The 26,150-nt window shown below is 42.9% G+C and overlaps 1 protein-coding gene across 2 annotated transcripts in view; it reads right to left on the bottom strand.

Moving 5' to 3' along the window:
* Positions 1–9,795: 9,795 nt before the first annotated feature.
* KDM4C (lysine demethylase 4C) overlaps positions 9,796–26,150 on the bottom strand; it is a 2,012,700-nt gene continuing 1,996,345 nt past the window's right edge. For both annotated transcript variants that reach the window (XM_086961357.1, XM_086961358.1), the window contains one exon: positions 9,796–13,062. In XM_086961357.1, coding sequence (XP_086817483.1) covers positions 12,886–13,062 — 177 coding nt within the window. In that variant the 3' untranslated portion in view covers positions 9,796–12,885. The remainder of the gene's footprint in view (positions 13,063–26,150) is intronic.

Here is a 26,150-nt window from a genome sequence, read left to right as displayed (position 1 = left end):
ATCAAGCACTCCGCTAATGCTTTGCCGTGGTATGCACACGGGCAGGACCCTAGACACTCTTCCATCAAGTTTGCACATGCGCGATTATTGCATCACGCCCGGCGCATGCGCGGCATTCAGCATACTAGACGGGCGGCAGCCATGACTTTACCGGCAACCCGGAAATGCCTTACATGGCTCACTACTGTTCCTGTTTTTTGACCAATTAACCAAACAATTACGGCAATTGGTGGGTGTACATAAGGCTCAGATACTGGGCTCTTTTCACTACCAGCGGAGCGCGGTCAAGGGAAGTAAGGCGCAGAAATTGTCATGTAGCAGTGAGTATAATTAACCACTGAGCAACCTCGGTTGCCACCACCAGAAGTAAGTGAATACTAGGAGTTCATAGAGATTGAGCATTATACCTTATTTTTACAGGGTGCAAACAGCACTTTAACCCCACTGTTTGGAGGATCATGGTGCAAACCAGTACTTTAGCAGCAAGTATGCTCACAATTGTTTCTTTTCCAAATGGCTAATACGATTAGATTCCTTTACTAAAAGCTTTATAGGTTAATGAACTAGAGCATGTGTTTTATGTTATGTGTTGTGTATGTCTTGTCTGTGTTCTTTTTTACAGGGCACACCACCACAATAGGATGACATATTATGTCTAGCAGTTGTTGCCTTCACAATTCTTTAGGTCACTAAACCTGCATTTCTGGACATTACATCGATAATACCAAAATATTCTCCTTTTTGTCCTTCTTTTTAGGTTCTCAATGTAGAAACTTTTGAACAGACAAGTAGGCACATACTAGCCTTTTTTAGTTTAATATCACTTTTCTGTAATCAATCTGAAATTTCTGAGAGACGTGAGTAAGATGGGGATCTGTGCACCCCGTCCTGAAGAAGAAGCCTAGCTTCGAAACATGTCGACGCACACACGAGGTGTTGTACATTAACATACAAAATACCTCATTATCAGCCTTTTAACAGTACCAGTACGGGGGCCCATTAAAGTTTTTGTATACCTCACGTGCCAGGTACTTTTTAACCTCACTTTATCACTTTTCAGATCCCACCACTCACTTATACACACTGAAACCTCACAAGCACCACACATAGCCAAATTAAAAAAGTGTTCCCGCGTAGTCGCCGGTTAGCAGCACGCCGCATCCCGTAGAGGGGTGCGAAGATCCCAATGATGAAGCATGACACCAAGGGTCCTTTTGGTGTGTGAGGGGTATTTAAAGAACATAGTGTGCTCCCCACCATTGTAGGGATCATTCTAACAAAATCTAGATGTGGATTCTTTCTGTTTAATTAAATCTGTAGAGGGAGAACGGATCCACTTTTTCTCTCCTCTCCCCTGTTGTTATATTTACAAACTATGTGATCTCCCGAGGGGAGCATGGAGGACTTGCCTATATTGTCTGCTTAAAGGATGACTCCACCAGGACTGAGTTTTGGGTAAAGTCGGAAAGAACATAACGTTTCTGCAGAAGAACTCTTAGATGTTGTTAATTACCAATAAGAGCACTGCCACAGAGAAGAGGATAGTGTACAATAGACTCTAAAAAAAAGAGAGTTTGTTGATAAACAAAGTGACACACACTGATAAACAATATCCCACAGCTCCTCAAGCTCTCACTACAGGACAGACACTAGAGTACAACCAAACCATGAAAAGAAGGGTACAGGGAGTACATGACTAGCTTAGCTCCCAAAGAGGACTGAACATGCCAATGACAATCCACTCTACATTAAGCATCCGATACTGAAACTATATGCAAGTTTTGATTTGCAATTTATATCTAATACCACTTACCTGAGACCAAGCACTGGGACGCCACCACCGCCGAGAGTCACTGGGGGCTGAAGGGAGATTCTGGAGCCCACGCCGCCACCGGCCAAGAGTCAGCTGGGTCATTTCTCGCGCCGCCGCTCCGGGACCACAACTCCCGGCAGGCTTTGCGGCGGGGCGTACTGCTGACGATGCGCCCGCACCAGGAGGTGCTCAAAAGCGGCGCAGAGGCCGCCTCGCGGGACGCCCGGACAAAGGGCGGACAGTCTTAGACAGTCTGAGACTGTCCGTGACTGGACTGGGCCATACCCCTTGCCTCTGAAGTAAGGATATTACTTATTACCTATGTACGCTACTGTTTATGTGAAGCTAAGCTGATTATTTCATTTCTTCTTTCCATCTTATGTGCCGGCAGCACTTGTGACTTGACACATTTTCTTTTAAAGTGTACCTATTTACTTAATGTCCATTATGCCAAAAAAAACTTCCCCAATCGTTTCCAAAACATTAGACAACTATCTGGTCCATGTGGTTTCGAAAATAAACAATTACAGGAGACAGTCACTGGGACTAAGCCAGTCTCCTAATCTCCAACTCTTGAGTCCAACCCAACCATCCCCACAGGTAGAAAACCCACTGTTGGATCCTCCCATTGACTTGATAGATAACAACACTCATGCAGGCGATAATGATGACCACCATAATGTCCACCATAATGTCCCGGCAGTTGACCCAGAAAATCTTGTTGTAACTGATCCAGAAAATAACGTCATTTCTGACCGTGAGACGCATGTTCAGCTCACAGACGATGACCCCTCTTCCTCTTCTAAAGAGGAAACTCCACCTGCCAGAACTTCTAGAAAAACCCAGCCTAAACAAGCAGGCCGACGATCAGGTCTAAGGAAGAAAAGGGCATCTCCTTCTGGGGAAAATAAAGCTAGAAGTATGGAGTATGGGTCTGATAGCGCCAAATGCATTATGGATGATGAACTGTTCAACAAGATAGCAGATATGATAGATTCCAAAATCAAATCTAACATTAAGCCTCTGGTCGCTAAGATTGATTAAAAAAATGGGCGGGATCCAGACTAAGGTTGTGGATGAGGTTGATAAATTAGCAATACTATTGACAAAAGCAGCTCAGGTAACCCAGCATTTTCTTTGGAGCACAACGGAGGTGTGCGGTTCGATGCCACCTATCCGCCGGGTTCAGGTTCCACCAAGCATCAACAATCACCATGCGGAAACAGATGTTGGTTTAGCAATACCAAATATCCCGCCTGCACTATGCCATGAAATAGATCCCCTACAATTTATAGAAGAAGCCTCTCCGGTGGTACTGGCATTGGCTAATGTTCCACCTCTACGACCGGTCAATTGGAATCTCCAGCATCATTGTCCAGCAAGGCGCTGCATTGGTTAACAGGGAATATGAAAATGGCGCCTGGAGGGAAACAGCAACTAGCGGGCGAAATCAAGGCAGTAAAAAGGGTCACATGGATTGGGAACCGACCAAAAAGGTTTACAGGAGACTGTGTAGCGGTGACTTTCTCCCACCCGGCTGTTCTACCCAATGTGTTGATCAACATTCTTCCGCCACAAAGAAGAAGTAGGACTGTTGTTCCCCTCACTTTAAAATTTTTCTACGGTGAACAACAAAATGTAACATTCCCTAAGACCCCGGGGCCAGTATGGGACACTCTGAGAAATAGACGAGGAATAAAGGCTCCAGCTAATAAATGGGGAATGCCTTTGGGAAATAGAAATGAGTCCCTATCGGGGTTAAATGATTGTGATTGACTTGAGAGGGGAAGTAATATTGCATGCTCTATCCCACTTGGCGAATACCAAGTGGGAGATGCCACAGTTCAGTTGAATACCTCGACAAATGATATTTCCACACCTCAGATAAATGCAATGAACAAACAAAATACTTTGGAGGTTTCACATGGAACTAATGATCTCTATGACCCACCTGTATCCAATACTAACAATAGTGCTAATGTAAAAACACTATCTAACTTGGTGGTAATTGAGAATTGTATTAATGAAAGTATTCCATCTCAAGATTGCAGGGTTAGTCAAATCACTAGCATGGTAGAATCTAATGCTAATGCTTCTGCTCATTTTACCCTGGCGTCATGGAACGTTGCAGGCCTAAAAAGTAAAATCACATCCTTGGACTGGCTAGCTTTCCTGGACACTAAGAATATAATCCTTCTCCAGGAAACTTGGTAGGTAACCCCAGAACCAAAGCAAGGTTACCTACACTTTTACATCCCGGCTACTCTGAGCTTACGGGGAAGGTCAAAGGGGGGACTGGTGACATGGGTAAAACAGAACAGTGGGTACTCTGTTCTCCAGTTGGTTACAAATAGCCCTGATATTCTTCTAGTCAAATTCCAGCGACTTCATTGTAAAGATCTTTACATCTTTAACATCTATTCAAGGGGCCTTCCAGGCGGTAAACCCACTGAGGCAATTGACCAACTTGATATTCTTTTTAATCAATATTGTTTGAACGGCAACGTTATCATTGCCGGTGATTTTAATTGTTGTTTTGAACCCTTAGATAATTATGACATAGATCTTACGTTGGAAGAAGACTATATCTGGGAAATCTCTCAGCTGTCCCTATCACCTATAAAAAAGTGGTCAGAGGCCGCATTGCAATTAAAAGTTTTATGTGTGAAGCATGGGTTACGGGCCACTAATGGAAGAACGGGTTCTGACACACAGGGTGCCCCCACTTTCAGTAATGGCATATCACATAGTCGCATTGACTATATTCTTACTAATAAGGAGAACTGGTCTAGTGTTGTCGATATGTGGATAGAGCCACGGGCAGAAAGTGATCATGACCCACTAGTCTTGTTATTCAGGTTGTTTGATCTATCAAATAGCGAAGTACCAAGGGATAATGTGCACATTTCCCTTTCAAATGACCACAGACGTATTAGATGGTCAAACTGTGTAACAAATGAAGAGAGTGTTGCAGCTATGAGGGACTTAACTACCCAGGCTATCATAGATCTAAGGAGTAACTCCACTGCGGTGGCTCCGGTATCTAACATTAGTAGGATCCACGATGTGTTTTTTAATAAACGGAGATCCTTCTTTGTTAAAAAGGTCACTAAAAGACAGTGTAGGCCAGAAAGGAAGGAGGATCAATGGTATGACAAATCCTGCAGGGTTGCCTACCGGGCCTTGTCAGATGCAGTAAAGACTAAAGATATAGTGAAGATAAAGGATGCCCGAGTCATGTATAAAAAAACACAAATTAGGGCAAAAGGTGAATTGGATGATGGCTACTGGAAGGACCTCCTGAGAGCCAGTAATAAAATATCTATGTCCTCCTTCTGGGATATTGTTAAGTGGGGAAGGGGGGTCAAAAGAGGAGAACCCATGAACCATGTGTCACCAGACGCCTGGGTTTCCCACTATGCGTCCCAGTTCGCTTCTGAGGACAGTGATGAAGATGGATGCGAAGCATCTTTGGATATAAATCTGAGTGCTAGCTACCTATCTTTCACTAAAGCTGATGTTCTAAAAACCTTGAACATCCCAAAAGCGAGGGCCCTAGGTCTGGACTTGGTTCCTGCAGACCTATTTTTGCACGACAAGGACCTCTGGGCTTCCTATATCCAGCTGCTAGCCAATGGCATTGCAAAGGGCTCACCTATCCCTGAGACCTGGAAGGGAGCCGAGATTATTCCAATCTTTAAAAAAGGGGAATGCTCGGATCCAGGAAATTATAGGCCTATCAGCCGTATTGCATGTATCCAAAAGGTAGTGGCGAGGCTTGTACTGCAGCGCATCCATGGCTGGATAGACGAACAAGACATTTTGTCACCTTTACAGGCAGGGTTTCGCTGCCATACTAGCACTATAGATCAAGTTTTTAGATTTGTTTTATTATAATGGCGGGTAGTGTTACTTGGGGGGGGGGGGGGGTATGCTCTTTGCAGCCTTTGTTGATCTTAAATCAGCATTTGACTTGGTCCCTCGTGCTAAGTTGTGGAAAGCTTTACAAGAACAGGGCATCCCAAATGAAATTCTGTCTATTCTAATTAGATTGCACGAGAATAATTTTGCCCAAGTCCGATGGAATCAGCAGGGTAGCGTAACTGACAAATTTCCCGTTGCAAGGGGAGTACGCCAAGGTTGTGTACTAGCCCCAACCCTCTTCTCGCTATACATCAACAGGGTGATCAGGTACTTTGAGCAACAACCGACCGACACACCTAAGTTGGCCGGAAAACTGATCCCCCTGTTAATGTTTGCGGATGACACTATGCTAATATCAAAGACTCAACTGGGGCTCCAGAAGGCCATTGGAGTCTTTGAAGTATTTTGTGCAGGCCATGGTCTTGTTATAAATACAATGTAATACGATTGAGATAGATGCACTGCTGGTTTTATGAGGTTGATTCAAGTTAGTTGAACGTTATCCAAGTTGTGTGGTGCTCAATTAGGAGGCGTTGAGTGCCCTACAACGCCAAGGAATTGTAGAATATGTGAATCCAGACAGAATCTGGTATCATCCCTGATTGGCACACACATTAAGTTGCGTTTTCTAGATCCAGAAAAACACTTTCATTCAATGTTCATTTATATCATGGTTTATTTGTTTTTATCGTTAATTCACGTTGCATATTTATTTTTTCATTTCAAAAAGATCATCAAATAATTTGGGTTTCAAACTTCAGGCAAAAGTCAAACGTGTCCAATGCATTTCGGGCACTGGTATAATGTGCCGGCACCGCGGAGACAGGCAGACTGGATGGTGAGCCTCGTTGCTCTAAACCAACAGATTGACAGATAGGTCGTCTTGACAGGCACTGTCATTTCCCTGATGAAGGGCACATTATACCAGTGCCCGAAATGCATTGGACACGTTTGACTTTTGCCTGAAGTTTGAAACCCAAATTATTTGATGATCTTTTTGAAATGAAAAAATAAATATGCAACGTGAATTAACGATAAAAACAAATAAACCATGATATAAATGAACATTGAATGAAAGTGTTTTTCTGGATCTAGAAAACGCAACTTAATGTGTGTGCCAATCAGGGATGATACCAGATTCTGTCTGGATTCACATATTCTACTTGTTATAAATACAGCCAAAACAAAATTCATGGTTCTGCACAAACCGAAATATGTTAGAGGGAAGGTGGTTATTGATGGGGTCCAACTAGAACAGACCCAAGTTTTTAATTACTTGGGCATTATCCTGTCTTACAAGTTAGACTGGAAACAGCACACCAATCAGTTGGTTACGAGGCATGCACAATTGGCAGGAGCACTCACCAAGGAATTTTACTCATCACACACCAGGCCTATCACTCCGGTTTTAAAGATTCACAATGCAAAGGTTGGAGCAGCGGTCCTTTATGGGGCCGAACTCTGGGGGCCCAGCGACCTCACCAAGTTCACGGTTGCCCAAAACAAATTTTTTCGTAACATCACTGGTTTACCAGTATCCACTCCCCTGATACCTCTCCATTATGACCTGGGATCTCATAGCTTCGAGGATATGGCAAAATATAGATCAGTCGCCTACTGGAGGAGATTATGGCTAACCCCAGAACTCCTCCAGTATGCCCAGGGCTTCCTCGAGGTTAGAGACTCGGATAAATCCCACAAAATTCAATGGATGAGGGAGGTGAAAGCAATTTATATGGCTATGGGGCTATCTCCACTATGGGACGACCCTGTGAGGAATGTCTTCCCACCCAAGAAAATACTTTGTGACCTGTATTGGAACATGGTTGAGGCTAAGACTTTTGGACGTCGTATTGAAACATCTTTTACCACCGACTTCTTAGAGCTCAAGCATGTACCGGCCCTAGAACCCTACTGGGATTGGATTACCATCCCAGGGGACCGGAAGAAGTATCACCAAATGAGGGTGGAGACACTACCACTAAATATTTTAACTGGAAAATGGCGTGGGAATCAAAGTTCGGTGTGCCCTTTTTGCCCTGACCAAAGGGAAAATATTGGGCATGTATTGTTTGCCTGCCCAGAATATAATGTACCCAGAAGATCGTGGCTTAAACCGATTTGTGTCCAGTTAGTCCTCAAAACTGCTAGCGAGGCCATTAGGATTTTAAGAACTGATACTTCTCAGCCAGTTGTTATAGCCATGTCTAAATTCTTACACTGGATGTGGATAATTTGGGCCCGTAAAATGAGTTTGCAATAATCCCAGGGCCAGTTTTTATATGCTGCTATTCGATTTTGTAAATTGTATTGAGAATCTGATGCATTTAGCATTGAATTAATCCTTTTTTAATACTGTTTTATCTTTTTATATAATATATTTAAATTTATGTAAATATGAATGAGCTAGTAAGCTCTTTTTTAGATAAAGTTGAAACGATCAATTGTGGATCTTACTATCTTACTATCTATTGGGCGGGGGATGAACTTGTAAATGTCTTTTAAGATTGAAAAATATCGAATAAAGACTATTTTGATTTGATTTGCATTTTATCCGAGACTGTGCAAATTTCAATGGTCGAGGGGAGCTGAAGGTTCATGATAGAGGAGAATGACAACTAAGAAAGAAATTGATCTTTTAAAATCTAGAAGGTACAACTCACTTAAATTGCTTATTATAGAAGTGCTTTACTGATGTACCTGTGAATCCTCAGAGGCACTTTTTATAGCTGGGGTACACCCAACATTTGAGTATGGATGTTTCAAATGGCCAATACATTTATATTATTAACAAATATATATATTCATGGAATAGACAGCTAACCAGTTATGAAAACTTCAAAAAATTATTTTAATATCAAAGAAACAAGGCAAGTGTTAACAAGGGTCTACTAAGCCATTGCCAGTAACTGTCTCTAAAACTGAATTTTCATGGTCCTTGTAACAAAAACTACAAACGTTTTCCCTGCAAACTTGAGTGATACAGAATATCCTTACGTAACTGTGCAACATACTTCAGTTGGCTTGAAATTTCACGCTGCATTTTGTTTTTTTAACAAAACAGTATAATCGCACATGCATCTTAAGTCAAAATATTTAACGTTCATAAAATAATTGTTAAGTAAACCCCAGTAATCACGCAAACGTTCAGAGGAAAAGTAGGAGTCATTTATTCATCTACTTTTACACTTACAATTGCCAACTGTACAAAGGCTTATTCAGCATGGGTCCGTGAACCTTGAAGTGGAGCTGATATAATAGAGATCAAAAAATATTGGCACATTTTCTGAGTTTTGTCTACATATTCCTGTTTTAGTGAGGTTAAGTGGATCGCTATGGTAGTATTGAATATTTTGTATGCTGTGACATGACAAGAACTTACTCTATGACATTAATCACTCTTAAAAGTTCTGTCTCCATGTGTTCACAGACAATTTAATGCAAGCGTCCTTTTCAGTCACAACTGCATCAGCTAACCAACCCCCTTACTTTACCTTTTATATCACAGGACAAGCTAGCCGAGGACGTTCAAGCCACGCACAGGCCATAGGGCGGAACATTCGGCTACCATGGTAATTCGCAAGAGCTGCGAACAGGGGTTTGACACTTACAAAACACGTATATAGGGAGGAAAAAAGAAAAAAATGCGCAGGTAGGTTACAAGATTAACCATGTTCAAAACTATTTTAAATGACTGCAGTTCTGCTTAAAGGACAACAGAATTCACAAATGTGATCAGGTATTATACATCAGCTAACACAATGTTTTTGTCTATTTGGCAAAGTCTAATCCCTTGTATCTAAAGATGGGTCAAGTTCTCATGTGGGTGTATGCAGCTATCTGCCCCTGTGTACAATCACCTTCATGTTCGTGGGAAGATAATGATCTTCAACGACAACCTTAGTCTAACTAATCTTTCCCACCCATGGTATATGAAGTGATCTGCTTAGCTGGGGATTAGACTCAAACTGGAAGACAATAATATTAATTCAGGCCTAGGGTTTAGCTTATAAGCATGTATTAAAAGTTAAACATCACAAACACACTTGAAGGGCTAATGTATAATTCTGTTTTACTAAGAATAATTATTAAAAATGTGCTTTAAAACACTGCTTAAAATTACTTTAAGTATCAGGTCCTCACTAATTTTCCCACAAAATCTTAAAAAAGTACTGCATTCAAGGTAACAACTGAATTAGCGTCAAATACTATTCAAAGGTTTTGAAATACAAAAGTGTAAAACCACTGTACAGAGAAAGGGATGTGTGCATGTGTGCGTGTGTTTAAAATGTAAATATCTTCCTTATACAGTACAATGTATATTTTTAAAATGTTTTATAAAAACCGGTTGAAAAAACAATTTCAAAGTACTTCCCTGACTGCTAAAAATATAAAGCAACTGTAAGCCAAACATAGGTAAGCCAGAAGGGTTCTTGTTTTTCATTGGGATGTGACAAGTTCAAAAATGGCTGCCATTTCAGCATATTTATATAAAGTTAAATAAACACGTGAAGGCGGAGATCCTTGGAAGTTATTGTACCCCAAACGGGAAGTGAAACTAAATTGTTAGTCTCTTTTACAGCACTACTATATTTGTCTACTAGTCAAATATTTCACAGCTTTTATGTGATAATTCATGTTTCCAGGTTTAAAACATTAAATATAAGAAACTAAAGATGCGGTGGTCCTGCGTCTTGGCAAATATCCTAGATAACTCGATGAAATGGTGTTTGCAAACCTTTCATAACAGGCCCATTATTTTGCAATTAACAGCGGCTCCAGTGCAATTAGTACAAAAATATTTCGTGGTGTGTTTGTGCACAAGCATAAACAGAACACAAAATGCGAAGGTAAATAACAAAAACGTACTTAGCAGTGGCAAACTCACTGGCTCTCACGCACTGCATTCAACCGGGGCTATGACACTAAACAACTGTAATACAATAAGTTACATTTGTTAATAAAAAAGCGAAGCACGCATTTATTTATTGCGCTAGATGATCAATCTCACAAGCAAAATCTCGGTACACTCTGGTCGGTGATTATAGAGGGACACTAGCAATGCTTACTTTGCAAAGAAATTGTCAGTGCGCCAAAATACTTTTTCTTGGGCAGTCACGTCTGAAGGGATTCACTGCGGCCCCACTCACTGCCTGTGCAACTCTGCTGGGCTCTGCGGATCACTGACCAGTGACTTCTATACCTGGTCCCTCACTGCGAATAGCAGCCTCTATGCAGTGTGAGAAGCCCATTATAAGTAAATAAACGTTGCTTGGTGTTCATCCTGCTGCGAAGTGCTGATCCTGCCCAGTGCAACCCTGCAGAGAAGAGCTATTCACGAATGCTATTCGCGACCCACTATAATTGTAGCAGCTCTGTAAAGAAACACTGCTCACGTCCCTCCACAACAACTACAGCATCACTACTGTACTCTTGGGAAGGACTCAGGGCCTGGAGTGGTAGTGCTTGCTCACTTTAGTACTGCTGTTGACGAATTTCTGTATCTGACGTACGTTGTATGGTGTCGTATATTGATAAAACTGCTTGTGAACCTTTATGTGATTGACAAGCACAGGTCATTCTATAGATGAAACGCACATTACCTACAACATTACTATTGCTTACAAATTAGAACATAAACAAACTCATAAATTTAAGAAGGCAATCCCCTAGAGAAAGGCCCTTGTTGGCAAGGCTCTCTCTAAGTGCGGGGGCTTTTTCGTGCGCCATTCACCTGAGGTCTCAAGAATGATCATTGGATTTGACCAACCTGGCACCACTCTGTATTGGCCCAGCATGAACTGTGCAATCACGCCATAGCCAGTAGCTGCTGAACTGGAGTCCACAAGGACATCACCACTGGGCCCATTGAGCTGCAATGCTTATACCCAAGGTTGTACCCTCATTGTCTGCGACTAACCATTTGATTGGTGACTCCCAAGTGAGTGGAACTCGTCTCACACAGGGGCAGATGTGGGAACACAGATAGGCTGCACTAGGCAAAGACAGTGAGAAAGCAAACTAGGTGGCAGATACTGTGCTCTCTATTAGTGCACGGCTTGTGCATTATGACTGAGTCACTTAGTTCAAATCAGCCAATGGAAGGCACTGGGCAGAGGTGTTCAGCACTGTGGAGCATTGCAAGATCTCTACTCTCCTGCCGTGCCTGTGCCTTTCTGTGACCATTGTGTCTTCACGCATCACATGATGACTCAGTCTCAGCAACTTGCTTTTGCATTACAGAATCAGGAACAGTCTGCCTCAGGTGTTGATTGGCACGGACTTTTGACCATTTTACTGATTCGCCACTGTGCAAGTTCAAACACTATATATATGTCAATGCCAAGAACATGAGTGCGGGCGCTTAGCACCAGCAAACACAGGCACAAATATAGTACTGGAAACTAGTCATCTTAAACACAATACTTTGAATTTCACACCAGTTACCACAGATTATCTATTCCGCAAGTCTCTGTGACTGTTCAGGGAACCAAGATAACAAAGTAACTCGACCTATGCGCCACAAACAGAAAGGCATGATCCCAGGCCTCGTATTAAAAATAAAAAATTGTACCTTTGTGTTCAAACATCTCTAAAGCTGTAGGTGATATAAAGACGAGATTCCTTAGGGCTCAAAAACCAAACCAAATAGCTTATCGCACCATTACATGCACTCAGAACTTTCACTGTTCACAGACTTCCTTATTCGTAAGACTCATGACTAACAACTTCTCAATAATCAACTGACAAGTATTGCAAGACACCCAAAATTAACACACAGGCGATCATCCATAGAGCTCCACCTTCCTTTCCCTTCATAGAAGGCTGAAAATTTCTGCTTTTGGTTAAGCATCCATGACCATTTCCAGCCTTTCCCTTAATACTTCACATTGTCACTGTTCTGGCCACGGTAAGTGGGAAATCAACAAAAGCCACTGGACTTCTTTCGCAGTCAGTAGTCCATCCCAGAAAAAAGTATATCTATGCTTTTTATTTACTGAAAATGAGAATCCTTATATATAATTGAATGATGCATTCTCCCAATTGGTTCATCTGTTTATGTTGGCTCCATGCCAACATATTGGTTTGCCTGTAGTGCAAGGAATTTGCCACTTTCCCATCTCCATGAATGTCATGTCCGGAGTCTTTCATAGTTCTTCCTTGCAAGTTTTTAGGAATGAACTTCTCAAAAAAGTGCGGTACCCAGGGTTATCCACAAATTCATCCTTGAACTTGCCATTCAACACTCTCTGCCTCTTTCTTTCGCCCTGGATGATTTCGTCTCCATAAAATGTGTCCACAAACTTCATGTCGGAGGCTCTAGACTGAGAAGGTATAAAAAAATTGTTAAGAGAGTATACCTGCTAAGCAGTCATCCTTTCTTCAACAGCAGTAGAACTACAAAACTCTTTCTGCTAAAACTGAGTGAACGGTACCATTAAAACAAACAAACATTGACGAATACTGGTTTCTTAGTAGTAGTAGTCCAACTTAATAGCTTAACATCCAACCCTTATTTTAAACTAATGCCATGTAGCTTAGCATTTAGAGCAGAGCAGAAAAAAATGACGACTGATAGAGATCATGACAGCAGAACAGCCCATATACAGTTAGTAAGATATACGCCTTTTATTTTGTTTTAAAGAATATTGAGGTAGGATAGGAATGTTGGTTGTACAATGGTGGCAATTAGCACAACGAAAAAGAATTGCTGTAAGGGGAATCATCCAAGAAAGTGTCATTGGAATGGGAAAGAAGTTTAGAAAGGAAGGAGATGAAATATAAAACTATTACCAACATAATGAAAAAAATTGATTAATTTATTGTACCTAGAATGTAAACAAGCATTGGCAAAGACTATAGGTGTGGCATTCGCTAGCTAGTGAAATTCTTGATTCAATGCATGTATTTATATTATTTCCATTGAGCAAATCTAGTCCAAAGGCAGAGGAGCACTGCACAAGGTCAGAGACAATCATAAAGTCAAATAGTGATAGGAGAGTTAGTTAATTTGAAACAATTACCCAAACTTTTCTCCAGAACTAAAGCACTGGCAACGGCTTACCCATTCGGGGTTTTGGCGATAGGTTTTGGCTGTGCATGTATAGAAGTGCAAATGTTCCATAGGTTCAATTGCAACTATCTCTCACTTCCCCAAGTCTATGAGCTCTCGGATGGTCTAGTAAGACATAGGGTCTGGTTAGAATCTATCTGTGATGCACATGCAGGTAATGAGCATAACTTTCTCAGAAATTAGTGTGGCAGTGCCCCTTCGTAATAAATTGCATACATGGGACAGACATTAACATGCATCAGTGATCCTAGACAGTATGTTCCTCACTAGACCAGCCCAGGGGGTTCCAACACAGGGACCAGGGAAGGGGCGGATCCAAACCAGTTTCCATGAACAGTAATGCATTTTTAGTGACAAGGAAGAATCATCCCATTTGTTAAAGAAACCCACTTAAAATGATTTAATGAATGAGTATTTAAGCAGAGATTGACCAGGGAAGTAACAGCTAGCTACAATTAGGTTCACATTAGAAAGAAAGTGGTTTACAATAAAGCTTCACATATGAAAATTGTCATGTTCTAAACAAATAATTAAGGTAAAAAGTTATTGCACAAGTGAGAATTAGAACAAATTACAATACGTAATATAGCCCCAATGTATTTGATCTAAATGTGTTAATTGATATAAATTGTGCTACAAGCAAGGTCTGCAAAATCATGATTGATGTATGCTGGCTTCTCATATGCAGCTTGGGAAAGCCTTAACGCTTACAACCAAGAGATTATTCCTTAGTATATAGTGTAAACAAAGCTTGAGAACTGCAAAATTGAATTAATAAGAATGAAGACTATTTCTTTACAGAGAGTAACATGCAATACCCGGTATATAACAATCAGCCAGGTATTTCAAAAAGGTTAGAACAAAATAATAGTTTTTAGAGGAACGGCATGAAAGAACAGAAATCATTTCTCCAGAATCCCCAGAATTAAGTTGAGAAAGCATAACTGAAGGAAGTATTCAAAGATAAGTCGATACATGATTTCCCCAATGGAATGAAAATTAAATGGAGATCGTCCAGGATTAAGATGAGTATATCATTCAAGCACATAATCAGGAATTTTAAGCATGACTAAAAATTCTGCAGAAGAAAATACAGCAGGCTCGGACTGCGTTGTTGATACCTTTTTATTAAGTATTAATTATAGTCTACACCTTTTGATATCACAATTATTCATACAGCAAGTAAAGAAAAATAATTTTAAATTTTTTAATGATCAAGGTGCACATATTTATGAAATGTATATCAGGAACAATGGACAGCATTTTCCTTCGGAGACCTCTTGCATTAAATCAAAATTATTCATATAACTGAATGTTATCAACCGTTATAATGCTGAAAAGGTGCTTCGCAAGGAAAGTTATATGCATTTTTAGATAGCAGGGAGATTCTTGAAAGGAATTTCATGTAAATATTAGAGCAAAAGAAGTAGTAATATGTAGTTCTGTTCGTTGAAGGGCTCTAACGTCTCTTCCTGTTACACTGTACCTAGCGAATTCATAGTACACAAGGACATATTCGGTTGCAGTCAGACTCATTAAGCGGAGTAATTAAAGGGAAGGTGGCTGATGAGTTAGCAAGGACAAGGCGTGACATGCATTATCACATTAAGCAAATCATTAAAGGAGAGGATGGCGGTGCTCTGTGGTCGAGTAAAAGGGTCTCATCAGCTATTTCGGAGGTTAAGTTGGAGGGGGATGATTTAAAGAAGCTGGTCCCTTTTTCAATCTTTTAAACCTTTTGTCTGCTAAAACCACGTTCGAATTGAGCAATAGAAGCAAGTTAAAGGAATAGAATATGGACGTGGTGCGCAGTGTACTGAATGTAAAAGCAGTTGACTGACAGAAATAAATTGGGATTAGTGGTAGATAAAGGGTTTGGGATAGTGATGGGGAGAGGCAATGGACATCTTTAAAAATTATAGTCAAGAGCATGACCATAGCCCTATTTATGACCATCAGCCCTCCAGACTGGCTCAGATGTGTGTTTTGACAAGCTGAAAAGGGTACAGGAAACATAGTTTATGCCTTTTTCAAGTAGCGTCAAGGGTCAAAACTGATAAACCAACTGAAAGGCTGACGTAGTGATCAATTTTCCTATTGCTGTTGCACAGACTAAAGTTTAGTATTCGAAGAAGGAGAGATCAGGCTCACTTCACCTCATATTTAGAAGCTGAAACCAGGATGCAGTTGTGGTTACGTATGTATACGAAAGGCTCCAGCTGCAAACAAAATAATATTTTCCCAGAGTTTATTATTATAGGAGGTATTAGATCAAGGGTGCGCCCGTCCTATTGTATGCTGGGCCTCTGCAGAGTCCCCCCAAACATTTTGCTTTCACCCCTCCTGCTTTGCTGATTTAGTTTTTGCTGGCTTTAGGACTCTGTGCACTTTATCATTACTAACCAGTGCTTAAGTGCTTGTGCTCACTCCCTAAAACATGGTACATTAGGCTTACAACCGATTAGCACATTTAATGTACTTGGAACCCAGAGCCTGTAAGGTAAATGCTGCTTAGTGGATCTGCAGCATTAATTGTGCCACCAACTACAGTAGCCTTTTAAATCATCTTTCAGGCCAACCAATGCAGCCTGTACTGCAGTTCACCTGCCATTTCGACCTTACAAAGAACATTTTGCCAGGCCTAAACCGTCCTTGTTTGTTAATACTCATTAGCCACCCCTAAGCTAGGCCCTAAAGGCACTTATGGCAGGATGCATTGTATTTGAAAAGGAGGACATGTAGAGTTTAGTTTTAAATGTCCTAGCATAGAAAATTCCTGAAGTCATTTTTACTATGGCAAGGCCTGTGTCTCTCATATGATAACACTGGGTTACCTTATTAAAATTAATATGTCATAATTACTTTTGAGAGTAGATAGGAACATTATTTTTATGCTCAAATGAAATGTAATTTAAAGCCCTCTTTAATGGTAGTTAGATTTTAAGTCACAATTGTGAACATGTGACTTTTAGAAATGTGCCATTTTCTTGTCCTAACCATTTGTTGCCTGCTACCTGGGTCACATGTCTAGGTGTAGTTGACAGTTGGCCTTTATGTATCCCACCCAGACAGTGATGCAAAGGGAGACTAGTTGTTGGCTTGATGGGCCTAGATGATTGAGGGTGGAGTGGTTCCCTGCCTATATTACCTTTCAAAAAGCTGCCCCAGAAGATGCACAAAGTGGCTTGACACCAGACTATTGTGACCCCATGCAACTCGAAGCCTGGAAAGGAGAAGGGAGAAGGTTTCCAGAGCAAGTCGAGGGGGTGGTATAAGTGTTCCACTGACTTCAAAAAGATGCAATCAGGTATAAATATTGGCCCTCTTGAACAACTCATCAGATCACTTTGGGACCTGTGGAAGACTCTGAAGAAGGCCTGCTCTGCTGCTGGAAGGGCTGCCCTGCTGCAGTAGTACTGCCCTGCTGTCCGAGGAATGAATACTGAATTTCCTCCTTGAACCCAGAACAATCACAGTGACTCTAAGGGCTAGCTGACTGGGCACCTGTTCTGAGGTAAAGGGGGACATGGAGGACTCCAGAGACCTGTCCTGCATCTGAGCAGACTCAAATGGACCTACCATTGCCCTGCTGCTGTCCGCTGCTGGAGTGAGTCCTGATTCCCAAAAGGTGCCACCTGGACACTTGGCGGCATCAGAGTGTACTCCTCCTGGCCCAACTGTGGGTTCTCTCAGAAGCGAAGCAGCACACAGCCTTGTGATGCACAGCCTCACATCCCAGCACCTAATCGGCAGTCTCACCGAATATGACGCATTGTGACCCATTTCAAAACAGGACCTTGCACCGCAGCACCTCGCAGCTCCTGATTGACAACCTCATCAGACCTAGCGCATCGCAATTCAATGCAGCACCATGCAGCTCTTGATCGGCGGAACCATGGGAACCGACAACTTGACGCAGAACCTTGCAGCTCAGGCAATGTAAAACCAGGTATGGTAAATAGTGGGCCGATCTCGGTCCTGTATCTAGCATGCCCTCCATTGCGGTCAGCTTCAACTGGTCACTTTGTCCGGGTCCAGTGGGACCAGATAACCCCACCTGGCACTTTGCACTTTGTGCCACTACTTTTGCCTAAGACTTTGAAATTGCATATCTCCTTTTCTACTGATTCAATTTTTGTTGTTTTGGTATAATTCTATTTATTAAAATGTACTCTTTTTCTATATTGGGGTTTCTCATGTTCTGTTTTCACTTTAATATTGATTGAGTCCTTCACAAATACTGTACTCATTGCTAAGGTAAACCTAACTGCCTTTGTGCCAAGCTACCAGAGGGTTTTCATTTTTAAGCTACCAGAGGGTTAAGGACAGATTGATTTAGTGACTTTTGAGGGCCACCCTGACAAGGATTTTGGCTGTTGCTTCCTTCAGAAGGCTTTCACCTCCCTTAAACAATAACTTAATTTCTCATACTGTATATTTGTAAAATGGTTTGCTGCTGAAATTTGCAAAATGATTAACACACAAAGGTAATGTGTTCTCATTCTTGGAGGAATCCCTCAATTCATCTCTGCAAACAAATACTGCTGATGGGTTCAATTTCTGACTCGAGGGAAAGACTGTTCTGCAAACATAAAACAGGTATTAGCCTAAAAGTAGGGTGCATCTATTCAGCCTATGCACGAATCCTCGAAGTCAGAGGAGACAAAACAGCAACATTTTCAACCCCCTGCACTACCCTTCAAGAGTATGTCAGACTTGCCCGACTATATACAAGTTGTAAATGGTTTCCAACTTCACAAAGGTAAGTCATGACAAATCTCTTTTCCGCATTACCAAATGACCAAACTTTGACCAAGAAGAGTTAACAAAGCTACCACAATATGATAAAACAAAATATTGCAATAGAAAATCGACAAGATCAAAATTACGATGTTTGAAGAAAGTCTATGAATACAGTCCTGCTAAATTAATGGCAGTAAGTGTAGCTTCTCTGGGTATAACTTTAATATGCACAGGCCGTTCATAAAGTCTGGGCTACACTGCACACATATGGCCCTATCCTGAACAGAAAAATGTGAAAGTTGTCTTCACTCTAGTCATTAATTCGTTTTCTTTAAGTTATGATTCCAACTGGATCTTTTAGCTTACATAGGAAAATGGTGCGTAATATATATTTGGTATTTCTATAGCACAAACTGAGCCGCCTGGGCTAAGAAGTACTTCACAGATAACCAAATACAATAGCTGTCACATGAGACAAGTTTTAGTGGGAGATGACAGCCTAGGTCGAGCCCGCCTTCAACTGCTAGTTGTCTAGATAGGAGAAGGCTGGCACCCCTGATCTCCACAGATGAGTTGCAACCACCTCCATCACCTTGGTGAACACCTAAGGGGCGCTGGTAAGGCCAAAAGGGAGCACAGCGAACTGAAAATGCTTTTGGCCCACCATGAACTGCAGGTAACACCTGTGGGCATGCAGGATAGGGATATGAAAGTATGCATCCAGCAAGACCAGTGCTACCATTCAGTTTCTCGGGTCAAAGGCAGACAGAACCTGAAGTAGAGTGACATACTCCTTTTTGAGGAAGAAATTGAGATGGCGCAGGTCTAGGACAAGACGGAGGCCTCCGTCCTTTTTGGATACCAGAAAGTAGCGGGAATAACAACCACAGCCTACTTCTGGTGTTGGCACCCTCTCTATGGCTCCCTTGGCCAAGAGATCCATTAGAGAGCGGAGAAGAGATAGGTGATCCTCCGTCAGCAAGTTTTAAGATGCTGGCGTGCGGGAGGGTTAGTCACGAAGGGAAAAGAGCAGACCCCTTGGGACGATCTGCAAAACCCATATGTTTGAAGTAATGATCCTCTTGTGGGACAGGTGATGGCGAATCCTGAAGGCCAGTGTGTGCCCATGATAGTAGGAGGGAAGATTAGAAGGGTTTGGATGTTGCTGGGAGGGTGGTGGACTGGCCCGACTGCTGGATGCCTGACTCACAGGGCCTGGGGGTAAAGTGTCCTCGGCCACGCAGAGGCTGAAAAGCAAAGAGCAAAAGGCGGATTGGGGTTGGGGATGTGCAATGGAAAGAGGGAAGGCCATGCTGTCTTTAAATTACTCCAGCGCTGAATCCATCTGGTCTCCAGACAGACAGGAGCCATCAAAGGGCATGTCAATAAGTGGTGCTTTGACATCCCCAGAAAAGCCAGTCATCCTCAACCAGGCGTGGAATCGTAAAGCCACTGTGGAAGAAACCGCTCTGCCCAGTGAGTCGGTTATGTCTTATCAACATCGTACTGTGAATTTAGCTGCGTCCCTCCGGTCAATAACAGCCTGGGAGAGAACAACCCAGGCCTCCTCTCGGACCATTGGCAGCACCTGTGTAACCGTATCCCACAGAGAGTGGGAATAGCGGCCCAATAGGAATGCGGTGTTCATGGACTACAGTGCTAGGTTTGTGGAAGAAAACATCATCTTCCCTAAGGTATCCAGCCTCTTGAATTTTAAATCTGGTGGTGTGATGGGAATGCGTCAGGATTTATGAGGCAGGTGGAGCCCTGCACCACTACGCTCCCCGGGGTGGGATGTTCTGTTAAGAAGGTTGGGTCCCCAGGAGAGGGGCGGTGGCAGCAGGCCATCATCCTGTACACAGAAGCCCAAGTGCTGCTCTAGGACGTCAGTGAGTGCCTCATTAAAAGGGAGAAGCAGTTCTGATGGGGACACTCCTGGCTGAAGCAGTTCTGTCAAGACATTCGTCTTGACTTCTACTGAGGGAAAGCTGAGTTCCAAGACCTTGGCTACCCTCCTCACCACTATTGCGAAGGATGCTTCCTCCTCTGTAGCCACGGAAGGAAGAGAAACAGGGGCCAGTAACTGAAGAAGTGTCCACCCAGATCCGCACACCATGCTAAGGTGTCAAAAGGCTGGTTTTCCTCAGGGTCCAGCGACCCCTTCCATTCCTCCCTTAGACCTAGCCCGTTAGAATAAGGCTCAGGCTCCGGCTCCTGCTTGAAAGGCATAGCCCCAACCTGCATTAATGACGACCCTCCGGCTCTGTGTCGGAGTCGGGGATTAGAATGGGGGCGACGCCGTCGGTGGGTGGCGGTGCCGGGAGCATCAACATCGGGACCAGCATCGGGGAAGATCAAGGTGGCACGACCGGCGTCTGTTCGGATCCAGGAATGGATCCCAGGGGCCAAATTGGTGCCAAAGCAGCCAGCGCGGAGCATGTAGAGGCCCCTGCCGAACTCTCAGGCCCAAAGGCAGACCAGAGGGAATGGGCAGCCCAAATATGAAGTGCATAGCCTCACAGAATTCACTTAGCTGCGCAAGGGTGGCTCCAGCTCCCAGAAACTCAGGGAGGCGTGAAGTCAGCCCAGGTGCTGATCAACCGCGGAGCTAAGCCTCAGACATGGATGCTGTCTTGTCAGTCGATGGATGTGTAGAAGTCAAAGATCTCTTTGACTTCTTCTTGTCGCGGTGGAACTGACCCGAGTGACCAGAAGACTTTAGTTGCGACAATGATCTGGGACTCTGCAACCTCTCCCAGGACTTCCCTCTCGACCGGGACCACGATTGTCGCACCTCGAAATGTCAGGAGCTTGTGTGATCGCTCCCTCAAGACCTTCTGGTTCATGGCACGCCAATCGGCATATGCCTCTGGAGTGTGGCCGTGCTCAAGCCTCCAGAGGCATACACAGTACAGGTCCGTATCAGACACCGACTGTTGACAGGTGCCACAGGGCTTTAAGCTGGGCTTCATTAATGACATCCCTGCTACACCAGGAGGAAAACCTCAAAAATACTTTGGCAAATGACGAAAAAAGTTTAGTCAAAAAATTACTAAGGGGTACCTCTTCTCCGAATCGCCCTGACTGTTACCGAAAGAAAAGAACTGAAGTCAGCGTGCTGGGGTGGCACATATATAGGTACAGTGCATGTCACTTCTGGCACGGACAACACCGACGATGCCATGCAGAGCCGATCAACACCACCAACCAGCGCTCAGGGGTACTGCTCAAAAAAATAGTCTGGATCCAGTCTGACGTTTGGAGATTATTCTAAGGTAAGGAATCTGCGGCTAGAAATCTCTAGCAGACAGAAGCAGCAAATAGAGAGGCAGCAACAGTAAGTCTAGAAGATGTATTCTAAAGAGGGAGGTCTGTGGGGCATGATTCAACCATGTGAAAGGTAAGCAAGCCTGTATTACAGACTTGATTTTATTGTGCTTTAGAATTTCAAGCAGAAAGTGGGATTAGTCCCTCAAGATTCTTTTACTTCCTAGGATGTGCTGTAAGTCCTTTGGGTAGAAGGGTGAACCATAAAATATAGCCTTGTGAGTTATGAAGTTCAAAGTTAATTGCTGCCTTTAAAGCAAGTCAGTGGAGTTCCTTTAGAATAGGGGCAATGTATTCGACTTTTTAGCTTTGGGGCTAGACATGATGCCATATGCTGGGTGGATTCGAAAGCTTTGATTGGGACTCTGAGAATGCCAGCTAGCGGTGTATGCCCTCAGTCGAGATGTGAGAGTAAAAGGGCTTGTATTGCTGTCCTGAAGTAGGTGGGTGGCATGGATGGTTACAGTTTATTGAGGAAGTGAAGTTAGAAAGTTGCCGTTTTTTCAGTTTAGCAGAATGTACATTTCGCTTAGGGGTAAGATAAACCTTAGAGATTAGGCAAATGGAACTACTGATTAAGAGATGTCAAGAAAAGGCAGTGGAACTTCACTGCAGTATGGTACTAAGAGTTCCATCTTGTCAGGATTCAGTTTTAAGATGCATAAACACCAAGTTATAGCTGAATATTGTCAGTTTCCTGTCAAATAAAAATGTTGCTGTCCTGTCCCAACTGGCCTTAAGCGTCCGTGCATAGGCTGAATAGTTAAGGCAATAGAACTGAGCCTTTTAGAACGTCCCAATTAAAGGGGTGTGCAAAAGATATAAAACAGTCCATTTCAATAAATAGCAATATGAACAGGAGCAAAGACTGAAATCATCTCAGCAACTTTCTGTCTATCTCCACCCTTGAGGGGGGAATGCTTGGTGGGGAAATGCGATAAAGGGTATTGACCACCACAGAAAAATCAAGCAAAGCCAGTAAACTAGCACTAATGTACTGCATAGTATTGTTTTATTCCATAGCTTTGTGAGACTCAGAAGAGTATTCTTATGGGCTTTCGCCAAATAATATTATGCTAGCATGGGGCAGTAGACATTTCAACTTAGGAGACAACAACTAAACTGCTAGCAAATTATAAAAACTTTACATGTTGGCTTACACTGGGTTAAGGAAAACTGAACATAGTGTAAATGTGATGCTGCCTTCCAATCACCAAGGAGGGTCTCGAGACAGGTTTTCTAGGACCCAAAGAGTATGAATTCCTGAATAAAAAATTGCCTCGAACTCCGATTCTATACTTCTTACCGAAGATTCATAAGAACGAAAGGGTACCCCCGGGCAGACCCATCGTCTCGGGTTGCGATTCGGTGCTTGAACCATTATCAAAATACATTGATTTCTTTCTAAAACCATGTATTGCAAAAGTCCGATCGCATCTCGGTGACACAACAGCCTTCATTAAACAAATTGAGGGACGTGCATTCAATGACCAGACCGAGCTGATGGTGACTCTAGATGTGGCTTCGCTCTATACACAAATACCGCAAGACGAGGCGCTAGAGGTCATTGAATTGTATTTAGAACAAAGGGACAGACCACACCGGGTGCCCACCAACTTCATTGTGGCACTAGCTGAGATCACTCTTCGTAGTAATTATTTCAAGTTCGAAAATTGTTTTTTTGTTCAAGTCAAAGGGACAGCCATGGGTTGTCCCTATGCACCGGAGTTGGCCGTGCTGTACATGGCACAATATGAGGAGCGATTTGTCCATAATGACAATCCCTTTTCTGGACACATCACTCAGTGGCTTAGATATATCGATGACGTCTGGCTCCTGTGGCAGGGGAGCCAGGCGGACCTCGAGCAGTTCCATTTATGGTTGAACTCCAGGCATCCAGACATTCAATTCACTCTTAACTACAGTCCAAAAGAAATGACTTTCCTGGACGTCACTGTAGGCTCCCGCGAGGGTAAGTTGATTACCTCCTTGCACAAGAAGGAAACTGACCGGAATACCATCCTGCACTATAGCAGTTCGCATCCTCAATCTCTGAAAAACAATTTGCCTTTCGGGCAATTGCTGAGGATACGGCGAAATTGTACTAATCTTTGTGATTTTGACTCCCATGCAAATAGATTCTGCAGTGAGATGGCAGAGAGGGGTTACCCAAAAAAATTGCTTAAGCACTCGAAAAACAGGGCCAAATTCACCCCAAGAGATACACTCCTTGAAAAGAAAGAAAAGAAAGACCTGGATCAATTGGTTTGTGTGACCACATTTGGCCAACACACGAATCAATTCAAAAATATAATTCGAAACAACTGGCATCTCCTTGAGACTTTGGAGCACCCCCTTTCTAAGCCTATCTTCGCTATGCGCAAGAACAGAAGTATAGGGCAACACCTCATCAAAGCAGATAGTCATATCACAGCACCTAAAAGCGACCTCGTCACTCAGTGGAAATTGAAACCCATATGTGGACACCACAAATGTGGCAATTGTGTTTCATGTTCAAGCACCATAGAGGGTGACACTTTTGTACATAATGGCATTAGATGGAAGCATGACTGCTTCACGAATTGTAAGACTCGGAATGTCGTCTATGCGGTGGTTTGCCCATGTAGCAGAGTATATATAGGCAAAACAAATCAGCCCATTAATGTCCGGATTACCCAACATCGCTCCCGGCTTAAGAAAAAAGTCCAGACTGCACCAATGGTGGACCATTTTATGTCTCATGGCCACTCTGAGAATGACTTTAAATGGACCACACTGGCATGGATTGACCCCAAACACTTCCAAGATGTGGAGACGATGCTGTTGCGCAAGGAAGCGTACTTAATTCTAAAATTTGACAGCGTTAATAAGGGTCTAAACAGCCTCAGCGAAATAAATAGGGCATAAAATACTTCTCGCCTGTTGGCGGCCACTACAAGTCCCATAATGCACCAGAATGGACTTGTAAACTTCTGGAAATTTTTTTGAGACTACATGTCCCATAATACATCAGTGCCTGGCCAGCAGTCTGATTGGCTCCCTTTGCAACCATATGTTTTGAGCCTCAAGACCGGCGACGCCCAGGGACACTCATACCCCTAGGTTTGTCGTGGTGGAGCGAGTGCACTGACCGGCGATTTTCTACATAATTTGCGGTAAGCACGGGAGTGGTCATTTTAAAATTGCCACATAATGGTTTTAAGAAAGAACAACGCGGTAACAAGTTTCCCTCCTTCCTACCCCACAGTTACTGGCCTCGATGTGGTGAAATACGGACTTAAAATTGGAACCCCCACTAAGGGCACCGCGGACCGGTGTCTATGTAAGTCCTTTTTCTGAAAATCACCCACACGCGATTAGCGCTGTTGTTGCCATTGGTTACATTTAAAGCACTGAAGCGGCAACGCGGTAATACAATCCCCCTTCCTCACCCTTACAGAAAAACTTTTCTAACTGCTCCCAGTGCAGAGACAAGCAGCCCTGAAAACGGAACCCCCATTAAGGCCACCGCAGATCGGTGTTTAAGTAAGTGCAAATGTTTTTTAGTCTCATAATGTACACGCAACTAGCGTGGCATTGAGCGAGCAGGGTTCTAAGTCGTATCTTGTTACCTTATTTCAGAAAAACATAAGAACTTCACCACACGTGGCGAAGACGTGGCTTAACGTCCAGGTTTAAGACAGGTAAATGAGCATTAGAAACCTCTTGTTTTAAGCAATTTCTCACCCCCCGTGGACCTGCGAAGGCACTTACCCCCCTATTACTCTGTTGCAGCGTAGGCCACCAGTGCATAGACGACATTCCCACCTTAACAGGATTAACAGTGGGCAGGATTTACACAAGGTATGAATTTTATAAACTCACTGTTCGGAGAGTAGTGGGAAGAGGACCTGCTAGATAGTAAATACCCCTTTTGTTTTTCGTTTTAACAGTTCCCATGGACTAGATTCAGTCTGCCCTGACGAGAATTCTGCAAGTCGCAAATCAGGATTCGAAACGCGTCGGCATCCCCTTTTGTTGTGTTTGGCCAGTTGGTCATTGTTATTTTTTGCTGATACTGGCAATGTTCCTGACAAATAGTTGATTAGTTCGGGCTCAGGACTTGGGAGTGTAATTGCATAGAAAGTTGTGTTTTACCTTCTCCCTGTGTTTCAAAGTGTTTGTGAAAGCACCCTTTTTTCAGTAATGCACAAGATTGTATGGTCCATGTATTCATGTTAATGTTTTAAATGTTTAAAATCACTGTTTTCTTATTTATTCACCATATGT

The sequence above is a fragment of the Lissotriton vulgaris genome, chromosome 3_1 (assembly GCF_964263255.1).
Source record: "Lissotriton vulgaris chromosome 3_1, aLisVul1.2, whole genome shotgun sequence".
NCBI lineage: Eukaryota > Metazoa > Chordata > Amphibia > Caudata > Salamandridae > Lissotriton > Lissotriton vulgaris.
The sequence above is the reverse complement of the archived record's forward strand: the minus strand, read 5'-3'. Positions and strand labels throughout refer to the sequence as shown.